Source organism: Chiloscyllium plagiosum, unplaced genomic scaffold, assembly GCF_037043375.1.
Source record: "Chiloscyllium plagiosum isolate Xiang-an unplaced genomic scaffold, Cpla_swu_hap1 HiC_scaffold_5, whole genome shotgun sequence".
NCBI lineage: Eukaryota > Metazoa > Chordata > Chondrichthyes > Orectolobiformes > Hemiscylliidae > Chiloscyllium > Chiloscyllium plagiosum.
The window spans coordinates 84,511,163-84,529,748 of NW_028270143.1; the positions used below are offsets into that span (position 1 = coordinate 84,511,163).

The 18,586-nt window shown below is 38.4% G+C and overlaps 2 protein-coding genes across 14 annotated transcripts in view; one reads left to right on the forward strand and one right to left on the reverse strand.

Annotated features, from left to right (window-relative positions):
• Positions 1-218: 218 nt before the first annotated feature.
• Positions 219-11,227, reverse strand: skida1 (SKI/DACH domain containing 1). Of its 7 annotated transcripts, none has more exons than XM_087987385.1 (4): positions 11,046-11,227; positions 10,142-10,240; positions 6,918-10,012; positions 219-3,143 (listed from the first exon to the last, which is right to left on the reverse strand). In XM_087987385.1, exon 4 carries the CDS (start codon positions 3,135-3,137, stop codon positions 615-617), a length of 2,523 nt encoding a protein of 840 aa, XP_087843511.1. In that variant the 5' UTR covers positions 3,138-3,143; positions 6,918-10,012; positions 10,142-10,240; positions 11,046-11,227; the 3' UTR covers positions 219-614. The 7 variants fall into 7 exon arrangements, with proteins under 7 accessions (XP_087843511.1, XP_087843512.1, XP_087843513.1 ...); XM_087987386.1 differs by having other exon boundaries at positions 11,049-11,125; XM_087987387.1 differs by lacking the exon at positions 11,046-11,227 and adding an exon at positions 10,826-10,880.
• The window catches only part of mllt10 (MLLT10 histone lysine methyltransferase DOT1L cofactor), a 294,669-nt gene continuing 286,854 nt past the window's right edge, over positions 10,772-18,586 (forward strand). The window contains exons 1-3 of one of the 7 annotated variants that reach the window (XM_087987376.1): positions 10,772-11,259; positions 15,123-15,202; positions 16,524-16,578. In XM_087987376.1, coding sequence (XP_087843502.1) covers positions 11,115-11,259; positions 15,123-15,202; positions 16,524-16,578 — 280 coding nt within the window. In that variant the 5' untranslated portion in view covers positions 10,772-11,114. Of the gene's footprint in view, positions 11,260-11,369; positions 11,388-11,746; positions 11,767-15,122; positions 15,203-15,716; positions 15,892-16,523; positions 16,579-18,586 lie in introns of those variants that run through there. The other 6 variants (XM_087987375.1, XM_087987379.1, XM_087987377.1 and 3 more) reach the window with 6 other exon arrangements.

Here is an 18,586-nt window from a genome sequence, read left to right on the forward strand (position 1 = left end):
AATCAGTAACCTGCTTGCGCTTATCTATCTAAACATCAATGATATGGACTCTTTCAAGATAAAAGCATATTTTATATAGAATGACGGCCATATTGAGTCAGATGAAAGTACATTTTTTTTCTTTTTTAAGTTAAACACACATTCATAATTTGCCATGAATCCAATACAGTAATAATCAATCATTCAGGCAAAACATCAAGTCATTTGCGATTTAAAACTGTAGTGCATAAATTTAATGGCTCATTTCTAACATTTCACTATGTCGACTTCTGACGTACAGTGTGCAGTAACCTTGTGGAGGGACTGACTTATAATTCGAATATTGAAACAATGTTGATTAAATTGCTTGAAAACCACCGTTAAACAATCTCAAAGTGACATTAGTATTTCAGAAAGTGTAGTGTGGAATGCCTCGGTCAGTAGATAGCAGTGTTTGGTCAATTAAAAGAATAATCCACACGAAGGGGTTTATGTCTTTAAACAATATTCCAATATGAAAATTTGTTGTATGTCGAGACTTAATATCCGGTCATGGCTCATTACAAAGAAAACAGGAAAGTACTTTTTAATATAAATTTGCACAGACAGAAGCCTCCTTATCCAAAATATCTCTTTCATAAGTTAAATCGTCTGAATTTATGGCTAGGCGGGAGAGGTATTACAGCACCACCCATCTGCCATTTCCACACGGGATGGGCCTTCTGAGGTGCTTCGGGATCCTTAGTAGAGTTCAGTGAATACGCAGGGCACAAATCCCCATCGTTGCCAATAATTAGTGACGGTGGAGAGGGAAAATTTGCCATGAAATTAAATGGCCTTTTCACCGTGGATGCTACACCATTGGCTATGCGTTTACGTTTATTTGAACCAGCAAATTCTTCTAGTGTTCCTTCATGCACATCTGTTTTACCTGTAAGACGCGGATTCTCTGATTTCACAATTGTTTTTACTGACGAGTTTTGCAAAGTGTGCTGTTTCCCCAACACTAAAGTCCTGTAATTCCTTCTTATTCTTGCACCATTTCGGAATTCGCAGTCCTCTAATACTGGAATGTTTAAAGTGCGTTGAAGGTCTTCTCTTGGTCTGGAAGCGTTTTGGGAAGAGGTGGCCGTTTCAGTGCACACATGGCTTTCCTTTGCTTTTGTCGAAAAACAGTCTCGTATTTTATTTTCTCTTAAAGTGGCCTCTGCTCGCTTCGATACATTGCACGCATACTTGAGTTTCTTTCTAGGCTGTTGGGGCACATATTCATACTCTTCGTCACAGCTATTTTCTTCTAATTTTACTGTAATATTGTGCATAACTGCTTTCCCCATGTGTGCATTGTCGCTGTGGATGCGGACGGCGGGGCCCTGACTTCTGTCCGTGTTTACACTCTGGAAGGTTGAGGACAGTGCGATGAAATTGCCGGTATTCGGTTCTATCTCTGCATTTGCTGCTAATGAAGAATCATTGTCTGCAGGCTCGGAAACTATTGTCACCTTGTTTTCTTCTGCACAGTGTGCTATAGATGCTCCAAGGCATTTATTTGATTCTGTTAATGTTCTTTGTTGTGGAAACTCGGTGTTTCCCTTTGGGTTAGTAGGCGCAGGGCCCCCTTCTTTCGCACAGTTAATTGTCGATTCAGTCCTCTTTAGATAATGGGAAATTTCGGAATGCGGGAATGCAAACTCAGATATTCTATCATTGTTTATCTCGGCAAGGCAACTTCCATAGCCAGTTGAGCAGCATACGTTATGCGCCTTAATAGTCCAGTTCTGCTCGTTTCTCTTAACAATAGTCGCGGACTTTAAATTACAATGGGAAGTTCTTCCTTCCAGGAGATCGGTACTGGCTGTTTCATACACGACATTATTGCTTTTCGCTTGGAACTGGTAGTGGAAACTCGGCTGCGTTAAGACGAGAGGTTTGCTGCAGATGCTCGAGAAACTGGTGCGCCTGAATCGTATGCTTTGAACAGAAACTTGGCTGGAGACGGAGCTGGAATCAGATTCGGACGAAGTATCTTCGTCACTGGCCGAGCTCACGTCGGAAGAGTCAGACACCGAGTCGTCCTCTTCGTCGGAAGAAGCCGAGTTGCTGGAACTCGACAAACTTGACCCAAAGTCCGAGTCGTTATCTGCGCGACCCGAAAAAGAGCTCGACTCTGAATCGCTGCTGCAGCTTTCCTGCGAGGGCCCCTGGTTGCACTGCAGTCCGTTGGCAACGTGAAATGTATTCAGGCACTCGGAGTCTCCTTTCGCTTTGCAAGATTTAGGAGCAGCTGCCGCCAGCAAGACTCGCTTGGCGGTGCTTGAACTCCCTAAATGTTTTTGAGTGATTTCACACGAACTTTTGCGCCTGAAGTAATACGTCAAGCCGGTAGCGTTTGGAGACTTAGGGTAATAGGCGATGGCGGATTGGTAAAACACTGGATGCCTGCAAATCATGCTCCGAAATAAGGAGTGATTGGTGTGAAATGCTACACAGTTGCTCGATATTTCCGCAGTTTCGTAGTTTTGGGGGATTTTGCAATGTGATCGGATCATTTCAGTGTAACTGTGGCTGGTAAATTTACTGTAGAATTGAGGTAGATTGGAGGCCGGTAGCGAACTGCCGTCTCCTCGCAAAGCCCTGTTCATTCCAGCCAGAGGCTGGGGGTTTCCATTCAAAGTCAACCAAACTTTGTTCTCTTTCAAAATACTCGCGCAGCGATCAGTAGGGGTTTTCTCCTGGTTGAGTTCGGTTGATAACAATGTCCCGTTTATTTTTCTCCTCTTAGTCTTAAGAACCCGTTCAGTTTTGCACGAAGTGTACAGGGCTTCAACGTCCTCCCGTGAAATGAGAGTGCATTTAGCTGCATGAAAAGCAATAGAATTTATTGCCTTGAGTTTTCTTAATTCTTCCAAATCGCAATGATGTTTCTTCACGTTAAGATGGTCCATCCTTTTGTGCACTGTTGTCCTGGGTATGTTTTTCAGCAGATTTGTAAATACTTGGGAAAGCGCAAACATTTGTTTTCCCTTAATTATAAGATAGCCAAGTCTCACACCATCCACTTCTTCATAACCCGATTCCAAGTCTCCCATCTCGCTACCTGAATTTTGTCCCACATTCGCTGGACAAAAACATCGACTGCGGAATTCGACATTCCTCATGGCATCCTGTTTAAAAACACATATTATTACTGTTTCTGATTCAGCTGATCAAAAAAAAAACTTTGGGAGATATTCAATACATAACATGGTATATTTTCATTGTTTTTAAAAAAAGCGATATCACGTGTTCTTTATATGAAGCTTAATTTTCAAGTTATAGATGCGTATTGTTGTACCTGCACTCTTTAATTTTCCCAAATACTCATGGATGTACTGTACAAGACAGAATGGAAGGAGAGAGAGAAAAAATGCAGCTGCTATTCCCGCCGCTGCTTCTCCCACAAATAAGATGACAGAGTGAAGTGAGTTCGCCGGGAGACACCTTCATCAATTAATTCCCCTAAAGCCAGCTCTGATTGGATGTCACTGACAGGTGATGCAATAAAAATTGATATTCCACCCCCTCCCAAAAATCCCCCACTAATTAGCATACCCTTATACTCCCACCCTCTTGCTGAAGTAAATACAGTTAGTATGCAAATCTTTAATATACACACACCACCTCCCCCAACCCCCTCCCACATCCCATCGCCCACCCTCCCCTCCCCCGACAAAACATCATCCAAAAAAAGCGCTTTAGCAGCCGCAAGCTACCTGGTTTATTTTATACATTTATTTCTTCTGCCTTCCGATATCGCAGATATAATTGTATACAAAAGGAGCATGCGCTTTATAGTTTTACCCTCGACTTTCCACTTTTTTTAGGTCAGTGCTATAGATGCAAAATATTTGATGCGCACATTGTATTTATTTGAAGAAAGGCAACCTCACATACGCTTTCGGGGGCATTCTTTAAGTCAAAAAGTTCCAGTTATATTCCATGAGAAAGATATTAATAACATTTTGCATTTTAATATAAACTGCATTTTATCCTTAAGGAGAAAATTATCTTTCCATATTCAGCATAGAGTTTGTACTAAAGACAGCTCAAGATTGAATGTTGTTCTTAGACACATTGAATGTTTATTTATCCCATATTTGCTTTCAGCATTTATCAACACGTGTTTAACAATTTGTAAGGAATCAAACATCTACGTATTCAGTATAGAACAGAATTCCAAAGTACATAATCGCATATATAACATTTTCCTGTTAAAATGCTGTTTGCAGACTGAATTAGCAATCTTGCTTGGGCACAGCGTATGATATTAATGCTGGACGAGCGTCTACAACTAGGCTTATTTTCTCATTCTTCAAGACGTAAAAAACTGCGCCCATAGAATTAAGCCGATAACAGACAACCTGGTGTTAGCTGGAACTTTCTGATTGCCGTAGTCGAGAGGCATTGCAGAATATACGTATTAAAAATACTAATTTTAAATTCGCTTTACTTTTCCGAAGGAAGAAAATTGTACTTTTAAATGCACGCTAGCATTTCTTCTCACACACATACAAAGATCTCCATGTGATAAAAATGGTATTGCAACAGTCTCCTTTCACTGAATGAGACTAGTGAACTTCCTCGCAGTTCACACGGCAGATTAGCATATCATCTACATCAAGGATGTATAAACTTGGTATCATAACATGTATGTCTCACGTAACTAAACATATGATAATAAATTAAAGACAGATTACAAGTTTCTCCCCTCCACTGGTTGGAAACAGGCTGGGTGAATCACACGGACTTTATGTTTTTCATAGACATCCGTTTTCACAATGGCCACCTCGCTATCGGAGAAGCAGGTATCTGGAAACTGCCATGAAGACGTCCGCAACAACGTTAAACTTTACGTTTTACCATAATGAAGAAAAAGCAACTCAGAACAGTGATTGAATATCTTAATAACTTAATCTTTTTGAAGCTCTTCTGACCAGGCAGTTTAAGCATAAAGGCAGTCGATTACAAGCAGCGTGTAAAAATCTTGTACGGCATTTGAGCGCTTTGACTCGGTATATAGGAAACGTTATGCAAAACTACCACTACTATTCTCAAAGTGCAAAGCTGAATACTGCACATTATAGATCGCCATGGAAAGTCTACACAAACTTAGAAGCTATCTAACAGAAAGTCTGAAAAAATAGTGTGACCCAGTTTATATTAGACAGAACAGAAGCGTTATTTGCAGCGCAACAGTACTAAACTGCAGAAAGGGGCGATGGGTTAGTGAAGCGATGAAAGGAAGCTAGTTATTTCTACAATCAAACTTCATTTAATGGTCAATGCACTAGACAACGCATCATTGCCATTATTGCTGACGACAAGCAGATCTTTAATGCTTCTTTATTAGCCTTCCGCTTAAACGGTTCTTAGTTTGTATGAATTCTTAGGTTCACAGTATCATAAAATGTGTCAAAACAGAGAGTCAATCACAATAGTTGTGCCTCGTCCAAGTATAGGTCATCCTTACAGTTCGGCCTTCATCACCATAAACATATATTGATCATTCTTAAAGGAATTCTTGATTAGGATTTGCACGATGTGTTACAAGACTCAACAGAAAATGTAGAGGCAATCCTACGCACATATGGCTTTTGCCATTGTTTAATATTCTACACAGACAGTACAATGGAATAATCATCAAATCGCTTTAAATTTATGCTAGCTGATGTAATGTATAAAACTGGATTATGGGGACCATAAGGGCAAACGTGTAATGGCCGTCCATGTGGGGCACGCAAGGCATTTGGGGAACTCATGTATATGCTAAAATGATAACAACGAAGGCATATTTAATAATTTCTGTGTATAATTCATAAAATTACTAAACAATTACTGTCATTACTTGCATTTTATACGACCATTTTTTGCGGTTTAATTCTGTCATCAGTTTTTTTTTCATCATCAATATTTGACAGAAAATGACAGGTCGCTCTTGCACATCACTGAACGTCGTATATCCCAGGCTATTTAGGAACAAGGGGTTGAATCTGAAGAGAGGCTTTTCGAGGCCCTTCTATAAACACACGAGAGGCAGGTTGCCTCCGGATGGATTTATGTGGCGAGCTGTTTTTTGTCACTAGCTACCAACATACATCATAGAAGAGCAGGAGTAAAAATCCTTGAATATAAGGGATACACACCAATGTATTTATATTACCACACACAGGGGTTTTATGTATTTTTATCCAACGTCGAGATGTCTGAATTGATAACAGCGAGATAGCACAGCAAGGTGGCTGCCTGTCATTTTAATCAAATCTAAGACCATTGTAAATGATTTGATCCCAGCGACAGCAGCATCCTTCATAGAACAACAATGATTGTTCTAATTACAATAGTAGGTGATTCCCAGAGAAACATATGATTCCCCTTTTGATACATTAAACTTACAGTGCGAATAAATATAATTGGGAGTAGCAACATTAGATAATTTTGAGGCATGAATTTACTTTACTCAGATATCCTGCAACCCCAAACCCACTCTTACTAATTTTTTTTTGTCTGCACGTCGGGACAAAAGAGAAGTAGAAACTGCTTACATAAATAAAACTGACAAATGAGATAAATATTCCAGCAGCAGTGTAAATAATCAAACGTGATTTTCACTCACAAAATGGAATTTGGAAGTGTTTCATATTTATGCGATAAATACAGTTGCTCTGATTAAATAGATCTATTTCTAAACTACTACGGACAGTAGAGCGTCATAAGCTTATTTTATACTCCAACTCTCATCTGTGTTTGGATGAAATAATTTATTAATAGCTTGGATCTGACTTGTCAACAAATCCTATTTATCAATTTTACCCCGAAATAAATAAAAGCATCGTAGCCTGTTTAAGTTCGTATAATGTAATGGTTATTTTTTTCATCAGAGGCCTCAATCTTTTACTTACTCTCCATGAGCAGAAAGAGGCACAACTCACACACTTGCAGAATGACTTCTTGCTTCCCTCCTTAGTCAAAAAAAATATTAATCAAAACAAGCATGTTACAACCATGAAATCAGCTGTATCATTGAAAGCTGTACTTAAGAAAGTACGATATTTAGCATATACTACAGTTTACAAGATTAGACAATCACAATTTATAACATTGATAAGATGGAAAAGCGAACATTTTAATTATACAGTTTAGCGAAGTAAGGAGACTTCTTTATCTCTGGGCAAAAAGTCCCGACTAATAATCAAATCAGAACAATCTGTAAATTCACAATTAATAGTAAAGAACATTTTAATATTGCATAGAATACAGAGAACATTTGTGGGTTAGTACATGAGAACTATTCAAACTGTATGGCACCAACATGCAGGTTAATATTGTATATTTTTTCCCAGAGACATCTAAGTTTTCACCAATCCTGTTTACTTAAAAAGTATTGTAAGAGGGTCGGCTGGAATGGCATATTGTTACAAAAACAACTTGTCTTACTGCGTGTGATGCTGCATCACTCTGTGATAAAATATAAACACTGTGAAAAGTGACACTTTATAAATGTATCAGTTGCCCCGAATATTTACATATTGCTTTGTTTTTCTGCGAATTCATCAGGAATTTAGCAGTTTTTTGTTACCACTTTATCAGTGAAAACCTGCCAAAAAGTAATTTTTAGTTAGTTGAAAACTAAATGGCAACTGTGATTTCAATGGTCCAGGATGGATTTCCAACAGGAATTTATTCTATTTTACTTGCATATAGACTGTATGCCAATTGTCTACTGACCCATAATCAAAATGTGTTGACCTTTCTACCCCTCTCCTGCCCCCTGACCTATCCCGAACTCAATGCAGCCTTTCTAAATTTGCAAAGCATTGAACATGCAAAGGGGGGCTGGGGAGGCTTTGTTCTCGACAGACCATAAGAGTGTGCATTCTGCTAAAAAGAAAGGACGCCCTTTCTTACTGATAATAGTTAAGCAAGAAAAGCAGCTAAAGAGGGACTATATTCCTCCCTTGCAAGTATCAATATTCAAGTAATAGGCAGCAAGAGAAATAAAGTAGAAATTTAGACTTTTCTGGTAAACCAAGCGATCATAATAAAAATAAAACAAGATCATGGTTTAGCTTGACTCAAATTTGAATGTAGTATAAATCGGTTAAATTACATAAGAAATAGCTCTAGTCACTTGGTCAGAAGTAGATAATATCATAAATAGTAAATCTGGTGAGGATTCAACATGTTCTCTGTTGTCTATTTAAAAACTGAAATGTTTCTTTAGAAACCTGCATTCACCAATCAAGTTAGGGGATGCAAGTACTTCAATGGATTGAAATAGTTTTTAACTAACAATGCGATGTTGCCGTACATGAACTGAAAAATGTTTTATAAAACTTACAAGTAGTTTTGCTATGCAATTTTGCTATGCTAACAGATGAAAACAATGACTGAAATTATATTTCTATTTGTAGTATTGCAAAAGCGTAGCTTGTTATCATTGAAAATCCTAATCAGGTTATAAAATTCAAACGTAATTGCATTTTTAAAAGACGCAATTTGGAGTACAATTACCTTGTGGTTGTGCAATAACCAGCAATTACAAAAACAAAGTTGTTGATTATGATTAAAACAAATTTCAACCTTATTTCTAAATCTGCCATGTGCTTATGGAGATGCAGATTTGGAATTAAAATATGAAATTATTTCCACTTTGAGTAAATTGTGGGAAAGCAGTGCAAACCATTTCCGTAGTTTCAGAGAGTATTTACTGGTAAGTATAGTTTGTTTTTTCCGGGTTGAATTCACAATTCCATACAGATTTAAACTTTGCCCAGGGTTTTTAATGCAGATTGCTGAAAGTGTCTTCTAAGAAACAGAAACAAGACAACATGTTGGCAACAAGATTACTGGGACTTGTGGGCAGACCCTTGGTGATTTCGTTTTCATTACTAATGCTTAAAACGCGTTTATTTAAATCAAATAAACACAACTGCATTGCTCAAAGCAACATGAGAAAAAGTAAATTTGGAGGAAAATAATTTATTTTCTGGGCTCTTATTGGAGTTGTAGGCCACTTCCTTTGAAAGTTCGACATTCAATTCGACTGGCAGCAGCAGAATTAGGATGGACTAGAGGGTCGTAACGTAACCGATTCAGAAGGCGGGGGTCTACATACTGCAACAACGTGCTCGGCAAGGCAGTCCTTAATGAAACAACAAGATTAAGAAAATATATGGTGTATTAAACACAGGTTGCTTATTTATAGCTATCGTTGAAGAGCTTCTGAGATCTAATATGCACGGAAACACTTTTGTCGATTTTAAAGCGCAGAAGGTAAGCCATTTCCAAACATGCCGTTGTTGGGTTCGAGGGCAGCAAGGCAGAAACAAAGGGAATTCATTCTCGATCTCGAAAATCAGTTATACATTTCCAATCCAAAGTGGCGAAAAATGTTGTATGCAGAAAATCTCTAGATTAAAGATACATTTCATTTTCGATGTTTTCAATCAGAATAACATTAAAAGCACAACATGTCCAAGCGCCGGACAAAGCATAACCCAGAGGTATTTTTTCCACAGAAATAGGTTGGTTTTCGTGAAATCACCGCTTTAAAGCGTCGCGGTATTCCCTTTTAGTCTCTTTTTAAAAGTATGTATATATAATAAGTAATATTCTCAGCAAAGATTTTATGGCGACAAACAAAATGTATACAAAGGATTACCAGGTTTGCAAATCCTAGTGCATATGTGTTTTGCTGCCTTCATGCACATAAACTCACAGAAGAAATTTGCAAAATTACATGTAATGCAAACCTCAATATTTTAATCATGGTGACATGTAAGTAGGATTAAGGCAAAGCAGTTGACTAGACATGTACTTTAATGCAAAGATTACCGGAGAAGTACCGGGATAAAGATATAATTTTCAGTCAATATATTTTGTAACACCATGTTTGCAATCAGTAGTCCCTAGGACGCAATTCAGCGAGGAATTCCAATGTCCGTTTTTCTTTCCAGTTTAGCATTCTTGCCCATGTATTTAAGGCATTTTGAATCTAAAGCAAAATCAAAATTTATAAAAAATATATCACATTAGATTGATAGTTCTGTACTTTGGCTCTCTTTTTAAAGCTGGCAAATGAGACTAGCTTGCAGCGAGCTTTTTGCAGATTTAATGAACCTACCGTGAACAGAGTGATTACTTCAAAATGAGTAAGTTTTAAAAAAAATAGTCTTTATGCTGTTTCCCCGGGATTCTTAAAGTTTAAAAGTTGTAGCAGATCCTTTATAGATAAATATATGGAGAAAAAAAACAAAAGGTAAATTAAACTACTTGTAACTGTCCAAATCTCCCCCCACCCTCCCCCTTGCTGCGCTCTGCAACTTAAATGTTGGGATCTGCAACTACTTAGTCTGATTCACGTGGGGAAGATGGGTTGAGCGAGTCACCTTTAACCTCCGCTCGTTCCGGCTTTGGCTCATTTCTATACCCACAATACCCATTTAGACCATCAATGCAAGCACGAGGAGGAGGAAGAAAGGTTTTTTTAAAAAAAAGCAACAGCACAACCGGAAGCTGAAATTCCCATCATTTTCTTACCTCCCCATTCCCCTCCTACCCCCCCGCCCGGAAGAAAGGAAGACCCGAGGTATCCGGAATGGTCGATAGAACGCCGGTTCGAAATACAAGCAGCCCATTGGCTGGTGAGCTATCAATCATGTTTCCCCCACACCACCCACCGCCACCACCCGCACGCAACAATCTCCCTCTTGCAGTGGCTGCAGGCTCGCGCAGTTTCCGTTAACAGTGTCGGTTGTGCGTGAACATTCTCGCGCATGCCTATGCCCCCTCTGCTTCCCACACACACGTTTGAATCTCAGTTGCCCCCGCGTGGGTCGTCAGTGCGCCTGCTCGAGTTGTCGGTCAAGCCTGAGCTCAGGCGATTGGGAGCGAGTGTTCCCCTCTCCCCTCCCCCACGCCCTCCACTTTCCGCGTCACCATGGCTCTACAGCAATGTGGGACGTGAATTTAAAAACAAGGGTGTGCATTCTCTCACCCACCCCCGCCCCCCAGCCCCTTGTTACTACCACCACCACCGTCCCTCTTCTGTTTTTCTTTCCCCTGTCTTTTTTTTCTCTTTTCTCTTCTCCTCGTAGATGGTTTCAAGTGGACTTCCGGCTGACTTTTCAAATATGAAGGAGATGATTGGCGGCTGTTGCGTTTGCTCAGACGAGAGAGGCTGGGCTGAAAACCCCCTCGTTTACTGTGACGGACACGGTTGTAATGTTGCCGTTCATCAAGGTAAAAACAGAAATTTTAAAGCAGAAGCAGCAGTGTAAAGAAACATCCCTGTCTGGGCGCTGAGGCCTTGGCCTCGGTCTTGCTCTCACTTTCTTCTTGAACTCTACATCAGTTTTAGGCCTAGCAAGGTTTGAGTATTAGTTATTCATTTAGAAAGTTTACGCGTTGTCGTGTGTGATTTACTAAAAATTGTTTGAAGTGGAGAGTCGTTGTTTTCTCTTGTTCAATTAATATAAAGTCCCATTTGAAAAGAGCAAATGTGAAACCTAGGAAGGCGTGCAATTAATCGGAATTATGTAATAGGAGAGTAATTGGTTTATGTTGCTATAAATGTGTTCACGTATGTCTGCATGTGACTATTCGTTTGTGTGTACACGTCTGTGCAAGTTATGTAATTGAATGATCGCCCAGGCAAAACCGCTTACTCACGTTTCTATCTAGATTTGTCTGTATATGTTTGTATGTTGATCTGCATGCAATTTTAGCGAACTGTCTGTGCCTACACAGGTATGTGATTGGGTGTGTTTTTGTCTTTGTATGTCTTGTACTGTATGATCAAATGTACTGGTGTCCATGGGAATGAGAGTTCTTGTCTGCTTAAATATGTTCTCATGCATGTATAATGTGACTGACTGTGTATGTCTACAGTTACATGCTGTCTCATCCATCATGGGCCTATATGTCTGTTTTTAACAAATATTCACATGTGTATATATGTCAACAGATGTGACAGCTATTATGTAGCTGTTTGTATAAATCTATATGCTTGTGAAGAGTTTAGGTGCATATTTGCATTTATGTTTGTGCATCCAAGCGAATGCCTACATGGTATGTGCTATGGCATGGATCAGTTGAATAGTCAAGGTATTCTTCTTGGGATGAGGGAATCTAAAACTAGACGGTATAGGTTTAAGGTGAAAATGGAAACATATAAAAAAGACCTGAGGGATACCTTCTTCCACAGAGGGTGGTACGCATATAGAATGAGCTGTCAGAGGCAGTGGTGGAGATGGATACAATTACAACATTTAAAAGGCATCTGAATGGATATATGAATAGCAAGGGTTCAGAGAGATATGGGCCAAATGCAAGCAAATGGGACTAGGTTAGATTGGGATGTCTGGTCAGTGTGGGGGAGTTGGACCAAAGAGTCTGTTTCTGTGTTGTATGAATCTATATCTATAAACATATGATGTGTGCTATATGTGTGTTTTCATTGATTCACCTATGTTTGTGCACATACATCAAATATAGACATGCTTTTCCAGCAAAATGCATGGATGCCTGCAGATACTATATTCACGTGTACGAGCATAGATGATTTACAGTGCTTGTCTTCGCAGATGTTTGCAAAAGTTTACACTGTTTTGTCATATTTATAATTTGCGTGTGTATATATGCATTAACCTATGAAAAACTGCATGTGTACTTGAGCTTATAATATAATTCATACACATAAGTATGCATCTGTATGTACAGCATTTGTCAATGTTCATGTTTTACTTGCATGCACTATGCCATGTGTAAATACTTTTACTTTAAAATAATGTTACTGTGAAATGGCTTAGACTTTTTTTTGTTCATCCATTGTGATTTGGGCAGCACTGGCTAAATCAGCATTCTTTGTTTCAATAATTCCCGTTCAGAAAGTGATAGTGAGCAGTTTTCGTGAACGACTAATCCTTGTGTGTAGTTATATCCACAATACTGTTGGGAAAGGAATTTCAGGATTTTGATCTGGTGACAGTGAAGGAATGGCAATACAGTTTTAGGCATCAAATGTATTCAAGTTGATGTCTGTTTGTCATTTGTAGATATGCCTTTGCATATTTATTTGAATGCACCTGTTTGAATCTGTGCATGGGTGTGAAATGGGTTGATGTGCAATTATATACATGCAAGTATATAATCTGTGCAGAGATGCATGTGTTTATGCATTTGGTGTGCACTTGGGTATTTTTGTCTCTGGACTGCTGAATCAAAATGCGTATGCTCGTTTATGTTTTTACACTTAGATTTGTTTTTATGTGCACTATTTGCACATTTGCATGCATGTGATTCTTGTTGGTTTGTGTGCGCATCTGCGTGGACATGTACGAGTGCCCTTTTTTTGCTTATTTTGTGCATACACATAAATACATAAAAATCTTGTTGCCTTTACATGCATGTGGGTACCGTTACCTGTCCCCACATGCATGTACAGATAAAGTGCAAGTAGACATTAACCTGAGATCCACAGTAATTTGTTTAAACGTGCAAATATGTGTTGTGTATTTGTATTTTGTGTGATAATGCATCTGTGTACTAGTAGAATTTGTGGTTTGGCTCACTGTTTATTCCTGTCAGTGTCATCAGTAAAGGAAGATGTGTGCCTCATGGGACTGGGGTTGTCTCAAATTTGGCAGCAATGGTCTATAACTTAGACCACAGTAAATACAACATCATTGCCTTCTGTCACTTGGTGCTGAAAAGTTTTTTTTTCATCTTTCTCACAAATTGATGCAAATAATTGGAGCATTTTTATATTTTCTGCCCATCAAGCAAAGGTATATAAATAAATGTATCTCCAAAGCTTGAAACCTCAGGAAAGGCAATATTATTTCCCTCCCATGAGTGTTGACCATTTAGAAGGTTCACATAACATAACTTACAGGCTATTTGGTTCCAAAATTCAGTAGTATGGCTTCTGTAAAATGAGGAAATTATTTTGTAGTACATGTTGAGAGGATGATTTTAAAGCCAATTAAAGCTACACAGGCACGTGCTCAACTTTGCAATGGTTTCCCCTTGTGCTCTTCTAAATGCAAAATACAAGTTATAAAAATGTTTTTGTTCTTCTGTACAAATGTTTAAAATGTATCTCATTTTTAAAAAATGATCTATTCCATTTTGTTTAAATTGGTGGAGGCTGGGGGATAAACATTGCATCGTTGGTTATTTTAAATGCTGCTGATGCACATGATAGATCCTCAGGGTGAGAAAAGAAAGATATAAAAGGGTTCTAAGGGGCAACCTTTTCCTGCTGAGGGCAGAGTATGTATGGAATGAGCTGCTAGAGGAAATGGTGAAGGCTGGTACAAATACAGCATTTAAAAGACATCTGGATGGGTATATCAATAGGAAGGGTTTAGAGGGATATGGGCCAGATGCTGGCAAATGGGACTAGATTAAGGAAGAATATCTGGGCGGCATGGATGAGTTGGACCTAAGGGTCTGTTTCCGTGCTGTATATCTCGATGACTCCATGACACTAGTACGATCTTAAACTAACGTCGTCTGTGTTGTGGTTTAAAAAAAAAGATCAAATCCAAGATTAAGTAAAAACATTACTGGAGATATTGAAGGCTGAAAGGAAGAGATTGAAATTAAAGTGCGTACTCAAAAGTAAAATTATATTATCAATCTCGATGTTTTGAAAATCTTTTCTAGAAAGTAATTTTTACTTCGCATTTTCTGAAAATATGACAACTAGTTTCTGTAATTTGATTAATTACAGGCAACTTGACACTTAGGATTTTGATTTAATACCAATTGAGACATGAGATTTCTAGTTTGAAAATGACACGCGAAGTATTGTCTACTCTTGTATGGCAAATTGAATTTTTATAAATCAGTTTTGAACCTCGTTTCCGCGAGGTATATAGTATGTCTGTATTACATATATTCTCATACAGTCTTTCCACTATTTACGTGTATTTCTGGCATCTGTAGAAGGTGTTTTTTTTCAACAGGCTACTAAAGATACGCCAATATTTTTCAAGTAAAAAAAATACTGTTTAATCTGCCGCTTGATTACTGTACGCTATCTGTTTACCTTAAGATTGTCAGAGATCGATTGTTTTTTTCTCTCCTTACTATTGCAGCATGTTATGGCATTGTGCAAGTACCCACCGGACCGTGGTTTTGTAGAAAATGTGAATCGCAGGAGAGAGCCGCTCGAGTGGTGAGTCCATGACCGTCTGATATTGCCTTTAGGTTGTAAGAGTTGTATCTCTGATTTAACTGCATCTCCGAACTGCTGCTGACCAACACTAGCAACGACGTGAGAACCTGATATTACCTTTTTAAGTTCCAAAGTAAATGTTTGCAATACATTTCGTAACCGTAGTTTGTGGAAATTTGGTTGAATGGAAATTCTTCGCTCGGAGAAGATGCATGGTGGTATTATGCTTTGAAATGAACTGTGCTGTAATGTTTTGTAGCTGCATAATGTCGACTGAACAGCCCTGCACTCAGGGATTCAAAACTTATGCCACAGATTGTAAAAAGGCTGAGATAAAATGACCACTGGCATAACAACAAAGATGTAGGGACTGCTAGCTGTGATTTGTTCTCTTCCCTTCCCCCTAGATTATGGCTCACGTGCTGACTTTGCAGAGAATGTGATTTTTTTTATATAATTCCCCAGTCGCCTGGTGTCGATTGGTGGAGCAATCACGTCGGGAGCACAGGACCGTCATCATTGCGTGCTTTCAGTACATGATCAGCGGCCTCCCCAAGTGACGAAAATAAAATATGCGGAAGACTGTGAAGTGCTGCTATTTGCAGTATGTAGGGTAGCGCTTCAACGACATTGATTTAGCAGACCTACAAGAGGGAGTTGTTTTTCAAAACCAAAGGATCGCCCTTTCAGTATGTTTTCTGGGGTGGAAGTTCACATGCGCTCATTCTATTTCAGTGTTGACTTAATAATGACTTCAAATTTTCAGGCGTGGGATTCGAAGGGAAAAGCGATTTTTAAATGTATTTTTGGTTGGTCTAATTTTTATTGCTCCGAAGTTGTAGTAATTTGAAATTTTTTTTGCGTCTTCATGCGAACGGCTTCGCTTGAAGGTTGTTTTTGTCGGGACGGCGACATTTAATTTTGGTATTGATGTGTTAGATTTTCTTAGATAACAAAGTAATTAACGTTTTAGTTAAGTTGTGTTGGTGTTAGAGGTATTTGCGTGTGCTTCACAAGCTAAATGCACAAATTGTTAATTTCGGAGTAGAAAGGGTAGAGCTAGTGACATTTTCAGCACAGTTGGGGGTGAAATAAGTGGAGCATGCTAATTTACTACGCTATGCATACAGAGCGAGGTCTTATTGAAGTATACGAGGTTGGGCGTTTGAATCGAAACCGATTTCAATAAATGACAGATACTAGGTGACTTAATTGATTGAGATTAATTCTAGCGACAGTACAGCTTGACAGCGAACGCCAGTAGTTTACATGTGGTATAGAATAGAGTCCTTGTTTATTTTTGTACCTTTCTTTTTCCAAGAAATGTGAACTTTGTCCTCATAAGGATGGCGCTCTCAAGAGGACCGACAACGGAGGTAAGTTGCTTTGTTTTAACAGACTAAGTTGACTTGTGTTTACGACATTTTTACATATGTGTAGATATTACAAACGGCATGTTTAGTGATGGTTGTATGACCACTATATCATAAGACGCAGAAGTAGGCCATTCGGCCCATCGAGTTTGCTTTTATTCATTCATGGGATGTAGGCGGCGTTGACTGGCCAGCATTTATTACCGTCCCCAGTTACCCTTGAAAAGGTGGTCGTGCTCTGCTTGTGGTTATTCCGTTAAAACTGAAAAAAAAACCTAACTATCTCAATAGGCATAACGGATTTTAGTTGGGATCAAATGCTACTTTAGTAAAGTCCAAAAGGTTTGGTCTGATTTATTACCTTGGAGTTTTTAGATTCGCATATTTTCTGAAATGATTTGCAATCAGGTTCAAAGTCATGAGTGAATATGTTTGTAGTGTTCATAAAACTATATTGTAACTCAGTTGCGGATTGGTTTGAAATAACTAGAATGAATTTGTATGCTTTGAAATGCTATTAAGGTTATATTCGCTTTGGAGAGTAGCTGGGATTTTGTATGGATAAACCTAATAGTTTGGTATTCCTTTTGTATTTTCTGTTTCTCATTCATAGACATTAGATCAAAACTCAAGTGATTCGTAAGTCAGTTATCACTGTTATAGTTCTTCATGCAGCAGTAGCATGTTTAATGTTTTCTGAAAAACGATTGTGAATATTTTGAAAATTAGACTCCATCTAGTGGCTGATTTTAGGTAAAATTTATTTCTATTTGTTCTTGTGTGTATGCTGATTTCATAATGTGCTTCGCATGGATATGTGCAAGAGGGATAGTAGTTTAAACGTTTGTAATCAGCATGTGAAATTACTTAGCTGTGAATTACTTCTGAAATAGTCTATCTCATATGAAATGGGATTTCATAGAGATCTAAATTTAGGATCCAACCTTTTTTTGTCATGAATTTTCTTTTTGGGACACATAGTTTAATCTGAAGAATAATTGTGTGGGAATTTGCTTGCTGCTTTATTAGGCATTTCTCAATAGAACCATTGACTATTAAGTGATTCTTCAAACTGGATCAGGTTTTTAGTCAAAGCATTGAATTTTGTTTTAAAAAGCAAATCCTAAATACAATTGTGTGCTTGCTTTAATCAAATAGAATGTCATAACTGGGATTTGGTTGAACTAAATTATTGGTCTCTTTACTAGTTTGGTGAGTAAAGATTGTGTTTATGTTATGGTGTTATAACATATGGGCCAAAGCTCTTCATTTAATTCCTGACTGAATAAATGATGTGAACTTCTGCAGCAGCTGACCTCTCCAAGAAAAAAAATGCGTTGGGTTGATTATCCAGTGAATGTACCTGTTCTAAATTGTTTGTGGACTTGAGGTAAAGACTGGGTCAAGGCCGTAGTTTCTTTCATAGTCGAGTAGTTTTATGGCATTTTCAAAATTTCAAAAATAAGTGAGTTGGGGAGAATTGCTGACGCTTGTTGAATTGCACCTCAGCACAACAATTCCTTGATGAATGAATCATTACAGTAGCTACAGAATGAAGGTGGTCATTTTGCCCATCATATCTATATTGGTGCTGTGCAACAACATGGCCGATTTGGCTCTGACGTTTAGCTGTAGTCTTGTTTTCATTCAGATAATTATCCAATTGGCTTTCGGAAGCCTCAATTGATTTGGCTCCCCTGTTTTTAAGCAGTGCATTCCAAATTCTAAATACTGATATTTTTTAAAAAAAAATTCTATATGTTGCCTTTTTAGTTCTTTTTCTGTTCACCTTGAATCCGTACACAGGTTCTTGTCCCTTCCACCAATGAATGTAGCTTCTCCACATCTAATCTATCCAGACCTTTGTGATTTTTAAATCCCTCCAGCTAAATTTCTCCGCTTTCTTTTCTTTAGCTTCTACAGCTCTAGCTTCTCCTAAGGTCTGGCATCACTGAAATAATTTCTTTCAATCCTTTGCATTTTCTTCACTTCCTAAAGTGTGCTCAAAATT